Source organism: Mustela nivalis (genome assembly GCF_964662115.1).
Source record: "Mustela nivalis genome assembly, chromosome: X".
NCBI lineage: Eukaryota > Metazoa > Chordata > Mammalia > Carnivora > Mustelidae > Mustela > Mustela nivalis.
In genome coordinates, this window is record NC_139040.1 from 97,966,345 (window position 1) to 97,981,039 (window position 14,695).

A 14,695-nucleotide genomic window follows, 5' to 3' on the forward strand; every position below is an offset into this window, starting at 1 on the left:
TCAAACATTGCTTACCGAATGAAGCAAAAAGCTCACTATGAGAAAGTTTTTTCAAGCTTGGGCGAGTGACTCATAGTAACAATACTTTACTAATCCCTTTACACAAAAAGTCAATTGTCCATATTTAATCTAGCACATGTGCCTTTACCATTACAGCTTGCTATATAATGAATGAAGAGAACTACAATGTAACCAACTGTATTAATGCCGTAAGTCCTTAAATATTTTTTAAGTGAAAAGAGAAGAAGTTAGACTCCATTAAAAACAACTTTTCTTTTTTTGGGGAAGGAAAGGGCCAAGGGAGAGGGAGAGAACGAATCTTAAGCAGGCTCCATTCCCAGCACAGAGCCTGATGCAGGGCTCAATCTCACAACCCTGGGATCATGACCTGAGCCAAAATGAAGAATCAGATGTTTGGGGGCACCTAGGTGGCTCAGTGGGTTAAGCCTCTGCCTTCGGCTCCGGTCACGATCTCAGAGTCCTGGGATCGAGCCCTGGATCGGGCTCTCAGCTTGGTGGGGAGCCTGCTTCCTCCCTCTCTCTGCCTACTTGTGGTCTCTATCAAATAAATAAAATCTTAAAAAAAAAAAAAAAAAAAAGACGTTTAATTAATCAACTGAGCCACCCAGGTGCCCCCTAAAAACACCCCCACCCCGCCTTTGAGGATTTTGTTTATGAGGGAGAGAGAGAGAGAGAGACAGCAAGAGAGGGAACACAAGCAGGGGAAGTGGGAAAGGGGGAAGCAGGATTCCTGCTAAGCAAGGAGCCCGATGTGGGGCTCTATCCCAGGACTCTGAGATCATGACCTGAGCCGAAGGCAGAGGCTTAACCATCTGAGCCACCCAGGCGCCCCGCTAAAAACAATTCTTTTTTTTTTTTTTTAAAGATTTTATTTATTTATTTGATCACAAGTAAGCTGAGAGGCAGACAGAGAGAGAGGAGGAAGCAGGCACCCTGCAGAGCAGAGAGCCCGATGCGGGGCTCGATCCCAAGACCCTGGGATCACGATCTGAGCCGAAGGCAGAGGCTTTAACCCACTGAGCCACCCAGGCACCCCCTAAAAACAATTCTTAAGAAAAGTTTCAAATCCTATAATCATACTGAGAAGGGTACTGGACAGTGCTCAAAATACATGCTTACAGTTTTGGAACTACTACATTTTTTGTCTCATGAAAACTGATTTTTGGCTTGATGCTATTTTTGCAACATTATTAATGTTAAAATTAATGTTAAATCCATGATGATAATTTTGGAGATAATTTGGAAATATTCATGAATTCTGACATCCGCAATCAAAATTATGTTTTAAGCATTTTGTCACTACAGAATTGTTCTCAAGTTGCTGTTTTAGTTTAGTTTAGTTTATTGACAGACATATATAAATTGTGGACTATTTCTGAAAATCAAGTATTGTACTATCATCCACATGGGGAGGGAAGTTATAAAATCTGGCAGAGTTGTCAATGAATTCTGTATTTTACTATCATCTATAATTGTTGGGATCAAAGATCATTTATTAAACTTTATGGCCAAGAACAAGATGGAGGAATTCTGGAGGAAGCTTGAGTAGGACAGTAGGATAGTTATGCTGGATAACCTCAGCTTAAAAAAAAACAAAACAAAACAAAACAAAAAACCGCACTCAAATTCTCATATAATGAAAAACTAAAGTCGATGTTCATTATTCAAAGATTCTGTATTTGTGATTTTGCATACTTACTAAACTTTATTTGTAATGGCAGAAAACCAGCATGCTGCTTTTGAAAAATCTGGACCAACATGCATGTTCACAGCTGAAGTGGAACAAAGTGACACTTTGCCTTTTTTCAGCTTACACTGTAAAAGAGTGTCCTTTTTGTTATTTAGTGAAACCCTTTCTATACTGTTTGTGCTTTTTGTTGACTTCAGGGTTTTTTTGATTTCATGGTTTAAAACCCTTCCTACACTGTTTGTGCTTTTTGTTAACTTCATGGTAGTGAAGAGCTACCTAGTATTCTTCAGTGCCAAAAGGCTTTGCAGAGAAAATATTGCATTAAAGAAGCTTTATTCAGGGGCACCTGGGTGGCTCAGTGGGTTAAGCCGCTGCTTTAGGCTCGGGTCATGATCTCGGGGTCCTGGGATCAAGCCCCACATTGGGCTCTCTGCTGAGCGGGAAGCCTGCTTCCCTCTCTCTCTCTGCCTGCCTCTCTGCCTACTTGTGATCTCTCTCTGTCAAAGAAATAAAGTCTTTAAAAAAAATAAAGAAGTTGGGGCGCCTGGGTGGCTCAGTGGGTTAATCCTCTGCCTTTGGCTCGGGTCATGATCTCAGGGTCCTGGGATCGAGCCCCGCATCGGGCTCTCTGCTCGGCAGGGGGCCTGCTTCCTCCTCTCTGCCTGTGTCTCTGCCTACCTCTGATCTCTGTCAAATAAATAAATAAAATCTTAAAAAAAAAAAAAAAAGAAGCTTTATTCAGACAAGTTATTTTGAGTTCACTGTTAAAGAGTCAGCACTGTACATTAAGAAACACACATTTAGAAAAAGGTTATGTATAGATTGGCTGACAAAGATGCAACCAGAGGCTTATAGGAACCTGTTATTTCCCCAGGAGCAAGGGCTTCACATTCCCTCATTCAGTGTTCACAGTGACTTTAGAGAATACAGCTAACATGAATAATGGGAACTGACTGTATTTACTTACCTAAGGACGATTTTTAGATAACCAAATGTGACCTCATATGACACACTCTTAAATGAATGCAATTTAATCCTAAAATAATCCGAGCACATCATTAATGAAATTAAGTTATTTACCAAAAGCCTATGCTAGTTTTTCTTAATTAAAAAAAATTTTTTTGATACCTAGGAGCAAGTATGCAACGTGGGCAATGAAAAAAAGTGAAATCAAATGAGGGAAGAGGGAACTTTCTACCAATTCTTAAGCTTTTAAGGTAAAACCTTTATTAGATCTCTGAGAGGTAAAAATGTAAAAAGTGGGGGGGAAGCACTGGCTGGCAGTATCAGTTAGTTTAAAAGTTGGGCAAGTAAAAAAGAGCATCTACCTGTGAGTCTGCCAGGAGTCCTCAATCAGTAAGATTTGCAAAAGCAGATCCAAATAGGGCCGCAGTTCATAAGTGTAGGAATATGCAACCTAAAAACAGGAAAAGACACCATGAATAACTTATTTAAAGGAATAACGAATCAAATTAGAGAGACATATGAATGTTTATTGTCCTATTAACCTGCCAGAGAAGTTCACTGAGAACAGTAGATGAGAACTGAGGATTCTCCCAGCAGCAAAAACGAAGCAATTTGACAGTTTCCTCTGAGTTACTGCAGTCCTCAATGATTTTCTTCACATAACTTGTTCTCACAAATAAAATGTCTGCCACATTCTGCTGAATTGGCATTATAGGTTGTGATAAATTAGGATCACCAAAAGGATTGGGAAGAGGAGGATTACCTAGAATACAGATTTGTCATCAATGAAAAACTAATAGGCTTCTCCATAATAAAATAATATCGCTTTCACCATAGAAAACAGTGTATGAATTTTGTATTTTAGAAAAATAACATTTTAAATCAATATTCCTAAGTACCATGAAGAAAGTAGTTTTAGGCATTACAATGATCAGATAGACTAAGATGATAAAATGCAAACTTTAAATGCCAACACTGGCATATAACCTATATGAAAAGTTAAATTTTTTTTTGTTTTAGGAATATCTAACCTTATTTATTTTTTATTAACATATAATGTATTATTTGTTTCAGGGGTACAAGTCTGTGAACCATCAGTCTTACACAATTCACAGCACTCAACACAGCACATACCCTCCCCAATGTCCATCACCCAGCCACTTCTTCCCTTCTATCCCTCCCTCCAGCAACCCTCAGTTTGGTGAAAAGTTAATTCTTAAACTACTTCATAAAGTATCCAGTAAAGTACCCAGGAGCAAGCAGAAAGAAAAAAAATCCCCTTTAAACATGTGAAAAGATGTAGAACCCAAAATATTATAGATTGTCAGACTCTGGGTTTTATATTTAAACATCTTCAGAATCACTTTTAACTGGGTACTATGTATGGCCAGCAGTATTTTAAAACCAATGTAAAGGATGGAGCATTTGACTTTACCATTGATTGAAGACTGCATTCTTGAAGAGACATTGCAACAGCGGATCAGCTGCGACACAACGGAGTACAATTTGCCTAATTCAGCATACTGATATTTGATTGGAGGACCTGGACCTTCATCTAAAGACACAAGCATAAAGGTGGCAGGTACATTCAATTTCAGAAGTTGTGTCTTCTCTGCCACACCTACAATGAAGAAGGAAGAAGAGGGAAAAGGGGGAGAAGAATTACAAAAGAGAAAAGACTTAGGATGGTAAGGACTTCATAATAAAGCAGTTATCTAAAATATTTTTCCGTAACTGTTATAACCAGAAGACCACTCTTATTTAACATTCAGAGAATGATTTAACCAGAACAAAAATCTCTGTGGTATAATTGGATTTGTTTTAAAACGGTCAAAGACTCGATGACATTCCAGTCAAACCAGGTATAAAGAAAATGAATGTTTTCTATGGCCTGAAAGTGTGGGGTACTGGCCTAGACTGCAATCCTCATCACAAGGGAGGATGATGAAAACTCAGTGAGAAATAAAAATTCTTTTATATATTGCCTCTCTACTTTCTTCCACAGCTGAGCTACTTGAAAACCATGCCTGAACTTGGTGTCATCTCTATTTTCTTATTTCCCCCGCTCCTCAAGTCATGCCAGTTTGGTTTCTGCCCCCTTTCCCGGGGTAAAGCTAAGGAATAGTTCTAAACCGTAATTGCTTCCTCTCCCTCTTGGATTCCTCTCTTTTCTTTCAGCCTCTTCTCCTTGGTCTCATTTCTAAGTCATCCTTTCTCTGTCTCTGAGAAATGGTTGCTGCAAAGTTCCCAGGCCATTATCTCGTGCTGTATGCTTTTCCTGCATGATCAAACTCACTCTAATGGCTTCAAGTTCTAGCTCTCTTTGTTCAGATGATACTAAGGTATTTCCAAGACAAACATCTTAAGTGTTCTACCAAATACTAGACATCACTATTTGGGTATCCGACAGGCTCAAACTCAATTTGTCCAAACCTGACTCATCACTTTACTCCCCTATCCATGTTCTTCCTCTTGTGTTATCCTCTCTCAGTACATGGCACCGCTATCTACTATCTACTGGGCATCACTTCCCATCTCTTCTGGGTTTCCCTCCTCTTAATACCCAATCACTAAATCCTACTGACTTCACCTCTAATAAAAAGCATCAGAATCTGTCCACTTTTATCCCCCTCATTGCCAGTTCCCCAGTACTGGCCATAATGGTCTTCTGCTATTAATCATTTTAATAATATCTAGTCTTATTTCCCTGCAATCCATTCTACATTGTAGTCTGAGTTATCTTTCTAGAGGTATGTCTATTAAAAACTCTACAGTGGCTCATTACTGACCTTAGGATAAAGTCTAGAACCCCTCATGAGGCTTGCCAGATAGCATGATCAGAGATCATTTCTAGTCTGAGTAACTTTCACTTCCTCCACACACTGAGTTTACTCCAAGTCTTTGCATCTGCTGTTCACTCTGGATAGAAAGCCCAAACAACCAATTCCCACATCAACTTCCCCATTAAGTCTCCTGTATGCCCCAATTCTAGTCTGGTATCCCTACTACATACTACCATGTACCACTTTGTATTTTTCCCTATTATAGCCATTAACATACTTTATGGCAGTTATCTTTTTATTTGCTTCTCTTATTTCATTAGACAACAGTCTGTCCTTTTTAGTGTCATATTCCAAGAAGTATAATAAATATAGGCCCACAATCCCTTATCTGAAATCCTGAGATTCAAAAAGCTCTTATCATAAATATAAACAGGAATTCTTTCATAAAGTTGGTGTCAAACGTGTTTGGTGGGAAAAGCTGGCCTGAACTGTTAAGAGACTATTTATAGTCTTCGTTTATCCCCTCTCAGGGTGACTACTCATGCTTTACTGTAGAAATATTAATGTGTATGATTGTAAGGTGTTGTCTTGGACTCTGTTATAGGGATGTTGCACAACACATGGTATATATACTGCCTTACCTTTCTTAAATCCACACAATCCTGAACCCCAAAGCATATGTGGTATTAAGAATTTCATACTAAAGTATATGGCTCTGGGGACGCCTGGGTGCCTCAGTCATTGGGTGTCTGCCTTCAGCTCAGGTCATGATTCCAGGGTCCTGGAATCGAACCCCTCATCCGGCTCCCTGCTTGGGAGAGGGCCTGCTTTTCCCTCTCCCACTCCCCCTGCTTCTGTTCCCTCCTCTCTCTGTGTCTGTCAAATAAGTAAGATCTTAAAAAAAACTTTATTTATTTATAACAGAGACAGCAAGAGAAGGAACACAAGCACGGGGGAGCTGGAGAGGGAGAAGGAGGCTCCCCGCAGAGCAGGGAGCCTGGTATGTGGCTCGATCCCAGGACGCTGGGGATAATGACCTGAGCCAAAGGCAGATGATTAACGACTGAGCCACCCAGGTGCCCAAGGTGCTCCTCTTTTAAACTTTTAAAGAAGTTATTCAAATCTGGCCAAATACTCATTAGCACTTAAGATTTTAAATGGAATGCCTCAATAAATTAATCATTTTGGGAACAATGCACTGATACCTGATTAGTAAGAAATTTTTATAATTTGAGGGGTGCTTGGTTGGCTCCGTTGGAAGAGCATGAGACCCTTATCTAAGGGTTATGAGTTCGTAGTCCTACATTGGACACAGAGATTACTTAAATAAAACATAAAGAAAAAAAAAAAAACAGAAAAAGAAATTTAATAATTGTAATCATAGGAAATTTACCACCCCATACAAAGCCAATAACAGACACCAAATGACAATGGAAGGATTTGTGATTTCATTCAACAAACATTTATTGAGTGTCACTGTGCAAAAAATGCTGATCTCTGTAATCTCACTGGGTAGTAACACAAAAATGTGAACACAATACAAAACAACAGAAGTAGAAGACAACGTATTTTTAAGTATTCTGGGATCACTGATCAGATGATATTAGAAAGGTTAGAGAAGGAAAATGTTAAACAGAGGTAATAACAAATAATAGGGTAACTGAATATGTATTATTATCTGTAATTTTAATTTAGTGGACTTCAATAAAAACTTAGTTCAGACCAAGTCCTTAATTCAAACTTGGAGGAGTATCACAACCACCCAGGGACTTTTTGAAAATGTGTTCCTTGTGCTAGCTGTGAGAATTCTGATTGAGTTGGTGTGGGATGGGGCCCAAGAGTATTTTCAAATCCAGATAGATTTGGCACTACTGTTTTAGGAGATAAAAAAACATGATTAAGACACAGATTCTGGGGGTGACTGGGAGGCTCAGTGTGTTAAATGTCCAACTCTTTGATTGTGGCTCAGGTTGTGATCTCATGGGTTTCTCTCTCCCTCTGCCCTTTCCCCTACTTCCTCTCTCTAGAAGAGACAGATTCTGGCCTCTATGTACTGCAGAGATATGCATAAATAAAGTACAAGGTGAAAAGCGCAGTAAAAAATGTTTCATCATTTGACTTAGAAGACTTTGCCGCTTAATACATTAAAACAGAATTATAGTGATTTAAATTCTTACCTAAATTGGCATACATTACAAACAGATTGAAATACTGCTGCAAATGACGCCCATGCTCTGAAACTTCCCTTCTCAAGAGATTGAGAACTGCCCTTAGTAGGTGATCGCTTAGGCTTAAGTTGTCATAAGCCTGTAAAGGATAAAACATTGGCTATTTTCCAGTGACAAGATATAGGCACAGTATAATACATAAAAAGGGGACACACACCCATACCCACCCACAATAAATATAAGGCAGAAATTTTTAGAAGGACTAATCACACAATGAACAATTAAAAAGGGTTGCTTTTTAGAAAAGGGAATGAAGATCTGAGGTAGATTTCATCTAGAGACTTCATCATGATGTTTTAATTCTTAATAAATGGAAGTCCATTAAAAAAAACCTTTACAAATAATTTATATAATCATGTGTACAATTAAGCCACTGCTTGTAACTGAACGAACACAGAAAATTCTGTGGTTGTTAAAGAGCTAATAATTGCTATACATTGCTGCGAAGTACTTTTACCGAACTCCTAGATAACAGATGGTGTGGGTGTGTGTGCACACACATTTGTTCGGTAAACATATCAAACAGATGTACATGTATTTGTGACTTTAACTTCCAGGGAAGAGATCTGTAAGCATTTAATCACTAAAAAGAAAACCAGGCAATTACCTGACTAGAAGGTCCGGGAGATGCAAAAGGGGAAGGACACGGCCCATCTTGCAAGGAAAAATGTGCAATAAAAACTATAAGTTTTGCAAATGCACCCCTTACTTCTGCACTGGGGCACTCCAGAAGGTATTCAGAAAAGCGATTTGAAACATTAAAAAGGACATTATGAGCAAACCAAAAACGGACATTCTTGCTGTGACGAAGGAGAATACACAATGCATCATACCTAAGACAAAACAAAAAAAAATTTCGAATGTCAATTTACTATGTTTTGTATGTAATACAAATATGAGTCTCTATGAACGAAATAAAAATCAAAGACCCTCTTTTACTTCTGAAGGGAAAGAGCCAGCAATGGTTGCTTCTAGTACCAACATTGTAGGTGACTACAACTTGGGGCTCTTCTCAAAGACTGACAACACAGAGATGAAAGCTTGTCCAGTCCTCTACAAACTCATTACCGAACTCTTTCTAGATTCAAGGACAAGACAATCCCTTCCCTAACTTTCCTTGAATATCTTACCACCGGAGTACATAAAAATTGTTCAATCAAGGTATTATAATGGTCTCTATACTCTCACAATCTGAAACTTAGGACACTCATTTTATTTGTCACGTTTTTAAATCTATGGCAAAATTTAATCTAGGGAAGTTAAAACTACTAATTTCTGGATAAAGTAGCTCAGACTTTTTAAGTATTATCCTATAATCTTTTGTACTGGGACATCAAAGATAGGATGCAAGGTAAGAGAAACAGAAGCCAGCTTCAGAACAATGAAAGGTCATGTTTAGCATAAGTTAATTATTTTAATATCATCTCTCTCACTATTACTATCAAGAGTTTTTGGGGATGCCTGGGTGGCTCAATTGGTTTAGTGACCACCTTCAGCTCAGGTCATGATCCTGCAGTCCCAGGATCAAGTACCACGTAAGACTCCCTGCTCGGCAGGGAGTCTGCGTCTCCTGCTGACTTTTCTCCTCTTCATGTTCTCTCTCTCATAAATAAATAAATAAAATCCTAAAAAAAAAAAAGATTGTATTTTGCTTTCCAGATCTGAAGTAAGATGGTCGTGGAGTTGGAAAAAAATAAAGCAATATATTAAAGAATCAAACTAAATGCTAGGATAATAGGAATGAAAACCCAAAGCAATGTACCAATCACTGGCAGAGCCACGGACGATTTTCTTGGTGTGAAATCCTGTGGTAAAAAGGAACCTAGCAGCAAGCTGAATACTAATCATAGTGATTTCTTCTGCTTCAGGCAACAGGTGATCTTGCCCTATAAAAAAAGGCAAGATACATTAAAAAAAAAATAAGAATTTCTATGTCTAAGCTCCATTTTCAAACAAGTCTACATTTCCACTGATTTCTAGAAGTCCTAACTTTGCTAACTACCCCCCGACCAGCTACTTACGAAATAATTCTTAGTTCAGTAAAGGATGTTTCAAACTAATGCTTGAGTCAAAAACAAATTGTTATAATAAACAAAAGCTCCTCTGTTTCCAAACACACCACACCGACAATATATACTGCTCAAAGGTAACAGTTATCTGAAATATGGCTTTGAAACAGCCCCAAGTAGGGGTGCCTGGGTGGCTCAGTTGGTTAAAGCCTCTGCCTCCAGCTCACATCATGGTCTGGATTGAGCCCTGCATCGGGTTCTCTGCTCGGCAGGGAACCCACTTCTTTCCACTCCCCTCTCTGCCTACTTGTGATCTCTGTCAAGTAAATAAATAAAATCTTAAAAAAAAAAAAAAAAAAAAAAAAAAAAAAAAAAAAAAAAAAGCCCAAAGTAAAAATGCAAATATGTTGATGCTTCTAAGAAATCTTGCAAGTAAACTAAGAGTTACGCTTTTACTAAGAAGCTAAACTCTTGATACTTACCTGGTGGAGGATTTAAGTAAACACCGTTACACGTAAGCAGTTTTTTCATGAACTGAAAATATTCTAAACTGTACTGCATTCGGTTATGCATGAATTGCACATTCTGCTTCCGTACACTTCTCTCGATGGCTGATGGCATAATAATCTGATGGGGTCTTGTGGTGATAGCAAGCTCAGATATGTATCTTATCAACTCATCGCCCTGGTCTATAGTATCCAATCGTTCATAAAAAAGTATGTAAGCATTCCACCACCTTTTCTGGCGCCTGTAGGACATGCGCTTCATCATGTGATCAAATACCTCTCCCATATACTCTCCACCAAAACACTGGTTTTTCATTTCTTCGTCGTCATCCATTTTACACTCTGTTACATCTCCATCGTCAAATTTATACCAGCGATTTCTCTCACCATCTCCACCATTCCTTTGAATGATGTAAGAATAATAATGTCCACCACTTGCTTGGCCACTGTGTACCAGCACGCCCACGAGTCTGTATTTCGTGCTTCCTGCCGTCTCACTTTCAGACTGCTCATTCTGCTGTATCAACTGACTCTCTGGGTTTACATTATCTCCTTCCAGCTTTGCAACACCTGCGACTGTGTAAGGTTCCATGTCCAGCTCTCGAGGAAATTCAAAATAATCATTGAATTTAATTGCACATTCTCTTTCCCAGTCATAATCGAATCTTTTCAGTTGGATAGCAAGAACGGGAGGTAATTTTTTAATTAGCAAGCGCTTTACGGTATCAACCTAAAATAAACAGAGCAAGTTACTAGATGTTCTTCTATAATCCATTGCACAAAACAAACTATAAACCCGTATTATTAAATTCTCATGAAGACTAACTGGAGGTTGTAAGTGTAAACAAACACACCACAATGAATATAATCAAGGTAATTCTGTCACAGTGGGCATTTAAAAAAATGCTAACTAAAACTAACAATATGGAAAAAGCAGATGCCATTTGTTACAAATTGTGAATATTAGTGACACTGACATTACTCACTGCCTGGATTCTGTATTGTCATTGCTATCTCACCACTGTTACTTGTTTAACATTTACTGTTAGGTTAATGAAGGTATGCTCTGTTTGGAGCAAGCTAAAGAAATACAATAGCAGCTAATATTTATTGGGCTATTAGGTGCCAAGTAATATGCTAAGTACTGCCTGAGTAGTAATGAGGAGGAGCAGGAGCAGCAGAGAGACTGAGTCACTTGCCTCAAGTCTCAGAGCTGGTGGCGGTGGGGGCGGGGGGCAGTCCAGCTTTACAGCTCACACCTCAGCCTCTAGACTTTATACCTCTTCAGGTGGTGTGTGAATGTCAAAACGATACAGGTGACTTGGAGGTGAGAGAATTTGGGAGCCCAGCAAGAGAGACGTTATTTACTGTCTGCGTAGACGGTCTCTCCCTAAGAGCTGTTAAGTGCCCAAAGATAAAACTTTTTCAAGTGGGTCTAAAAACCTGATCCCATTAGTTTAAAAACACGGTGGTAGAAGAAATCTTATGGCACCAAATCGAGTAATGCAGGTTTCAGTAAACTTCTTGGTCAACTGAACATGACGGGAGAAAACATTTTCTTGTCAGCGCTATAGCTTTGGGGTTCAATAGCAGTTTGGTTGGGCATGGATGGCAAGTGACTGTGGAGCTCAGACAACAGAAAGTGATAGTGAACTATTATGACTTCTAAGATGTTTGCTCTTATCTACTGGTTTCCCTAGCCCTGCTGTCACTACTTTCTCTTAATTTTCTTGCCCTGAAAAACCTTTGTACCAGTTACCTTAACTACCTTCTGCTACCACTGTAACAAAGCAGGGTAGGGAATAAAAATAGATAAATACATAAACCAAAGCAATGAACTTTCAAACCCATTAAATGTAACTCTAGTTACTTTAAAACCTGGATAATTCATACCTTTTTATTGCATTTTTCACAATGATATGCATTTGCACCTTCTAATAAATCTCCTTTGACATATTGTTCCAAAGAATCAAGAAGATTTTGGTGATTTCTAATGTCTACATTCAAAGTCGTAAAAGATTCTTCACACTCGTATCTAAAGATATTAAGAAATCATCAAAAAAGATTTCTTAGTTTTCTCAACATTTTTACAGAATTAATGAAAGCTACATCTGCAATATTTATAAGATGACATGAAACCTGTACAAAACAGAATGTTTCGTAAACTCTGACACATTTATTTGGCCCACTTACCTAGTGCTGGGCACTACATTAGGTTGTTTATGCCCATATATACACCAGTTTCTCTGTCTTCATGACAAACCTGCTAGAGAACTAACACCACCTCCACTTCAGAGATGAGGGACCTGGGACTTGGAAAAGTTAATTTGGTCAAGATTACTAGGCAAAATCACGTTTTGAAGCAAGGTCTTTGCTGCTTCATGGCTTAAGCTCTGTACCATCTAACTGTGCTGCTTCCATTGTCATCTAGTTAGGCTAATTCATGCCAAGGCCAAAGCATGAATTCATCAACTTCTGAAAACAGTATTTTAAACTATTAATGGGCTGAATTTTTAAATGGTTATTCTTTTCTGTAATGGAAACCTCAGTATAGCACAAGTTTGAACAACCAGTCAACAGGAGATAACCAATCTGAGTAGGAGCCAGAATCCCACCTTGTGGCAATTTTCTACCAAGGGAAATTTCAGATTTCTGATGAGACACATGCGTAAACTCAGAACATGGGATGTGGGGAATACACTTTCAACCATCAAATTTATTCATTCAACAAATACATTCGGAGGGCCTTCCATGTGTGAAAGTACTCTGGGATAGTCAATGCTGAAGACAAGTTCCTCATATTTGGGGCTTTTCAGTTTAGTTATGGGAAAAAAAAGGTATACAAAGGTATTTGTTAAGTGGCATGAATGGAATATGAAATAGGTATTAAGACTATTGCTACTATGATCTGGGAACAACCCATAAAAGAGAAAAAAGAAGTCAGAACTTATGACTTTGCTTTAAAAAAAAAAAAAAAAAAAAGGGACATTCGAAGATGAGAGCAAGCCAGCAAATTTTTTCTATAAAAAGCCAGACAGTACTTATTGCAAGCTTTTTTGTGGGCCACGACGTCTCTAGAACTCTGCTGTTATAGGGAAAGCAGCCAGAGTATGTTTCAGTAACACTTTTTAAAAAATAACTGATGTGTGGCTGTGGCTGGATTTGACCTGTGGTGCACTGTTTGTGAACTCCTGATCTAGCAAATAATCCTGTAGAACAGATAGACTTGGACTCTTTATGTAACCTTCTGGCATGTAATGTAAACAGGCCTCGTTTAGTTGTGGAGAAAGTATTTGAACTTCTGGGATCTTAATTATAATCATGCTCTCTGGACACTGTCACTTATTAGCAAAGAAAAGCAGTAATTTCCAAATGACTTTGAAAATTGTCTAAAACCAAGAAGGACTGATTAGAATAAATGACCAAAAAGTTGGCTTATTTTATCAGTAATTAAAATCAAAAGGTTAAAATGACAGTTTAGTTGTCCACCTAATGCAAAAGGTCTTTTATTTTATTTATTTATTTATTTTTTAGATTTTATTTATTTATTTGACAGAGAGAAATCACAAGTAGGTAGAGAGGCAGGCAGAGAGAGAGAGAGAGGAGGAAGCAGGCTCCCTGCCGAGCAGAGAGCCCGATGTGGGACTCGATCCCAGGACCCCGAGATCATGACCCGAGCCGAAGGCAGCGGCTCAACCACTGAGCCACCCAGGCGCCCCTGCAAAAGGTCTTTTAAAACAACCAAAAGTTACTGTACAGGCTACGTGAATGATTTCATGGTCTTGTTCTGAATGAATGGTTTAACCTCACGGTAATTTCTCATTTATATATTTACCTCTCTTGTCAATCATTTCCCTTTGATCAAAAATGAAGCACTCCCACCAGCCACATACCTCATGACTATGTAATGCTGTTTGGGCTTATAGAAAATAGCATTGTATTGTGATATTTTGGCGAAAAGTGATTTCAAACCATCAGTCATCAGTAACATGCAAGAGAAGTTCCAAAGTAAAACTTCCATGTACTAGGCATAAACGTGTATCTACTACTAGTAGTGAAATTTAATAGTCACTTAACTGTTTTCAATTAAGAGTTCTTAATCAAACAGTTTCTCTTTTAAGTAAAAAACAGTGTGTTCAGTCAATTCTTGCTATGTTTTGTGTTGAAAACACACTTTAAGGATAATGACAATGCTATTTTAAAAATTAGTATTTCTCTTATATAAGGAAATTGTACTCCATGTCTATCATCTCTAAACTTAATGTATTTTTAGTATTTTAATTACTTTAGCTCTAGGATTAAGGGCAAATTTATGAGTAACACCTATAAGCTATATATATGCAAAATGTCATTTCATTTCCCCAGTAATGATCATACATAAAAGAGAAGGAGCCAAAGGTTATGTGACCAAATCAACCCCCCCCCCAAACCAGAAAACAAAAACCTCCATGAAAACACCACCAACCATCACCACTACCACCATACACAAAAC

General features: G+C 38.3%; 1 protein-coding gene across 8 annotated transcripts in view; it reads right to left on the bottom strand.

The window, feature by feature from the left end:
• USP9X (ubiquitin specific peptidase 9 X-linked) overlaps window positions 1-14,695 on the bottom strand; it is a 163,260-nt gene that overhangs the window by 5,381 nt on the left and 143,184 nt on the right. For all 8 annotated transcript variants that reach the window (XM_082717797.1, XM_082717801.1, XM_082717799.1 and 5 more), the window contains 8 exons: window positions 12,097-12,238; window positions 10,180-10,933; window positions 9,451-9,574; window positions 8,296-8,521; window positions 7,638-7,767; window positions 4,113-4,298; window positions 3,220-3,440; window positions 3,040-3,128 (listed from right to left, as the gene is read on the bottom strand). In XM_082717797.1, the coding sequence (XP_082573923.1) occupies window positions 3,040-3,128; window positions 3,220-3,440; window positions 4,113-4,298; window positions 7,638-7,767; window positions 8,296-8,521; window positions 9,451-9,574; window positions 10,180-10,933; window positions 12,097-12,238 (1,872 nt within the window). The remainder of the gene's footprint in view (window positions 1-3,039; window positions 3,129-3,219; window positions 3,441-4,112; window positions 4,299-7,637; window positions 7,768-8,295; window positions 8,522-9,450; window positions 9,575-10,179; window positions 10,934-12,096; window positions 12,239-14,695) is intronic.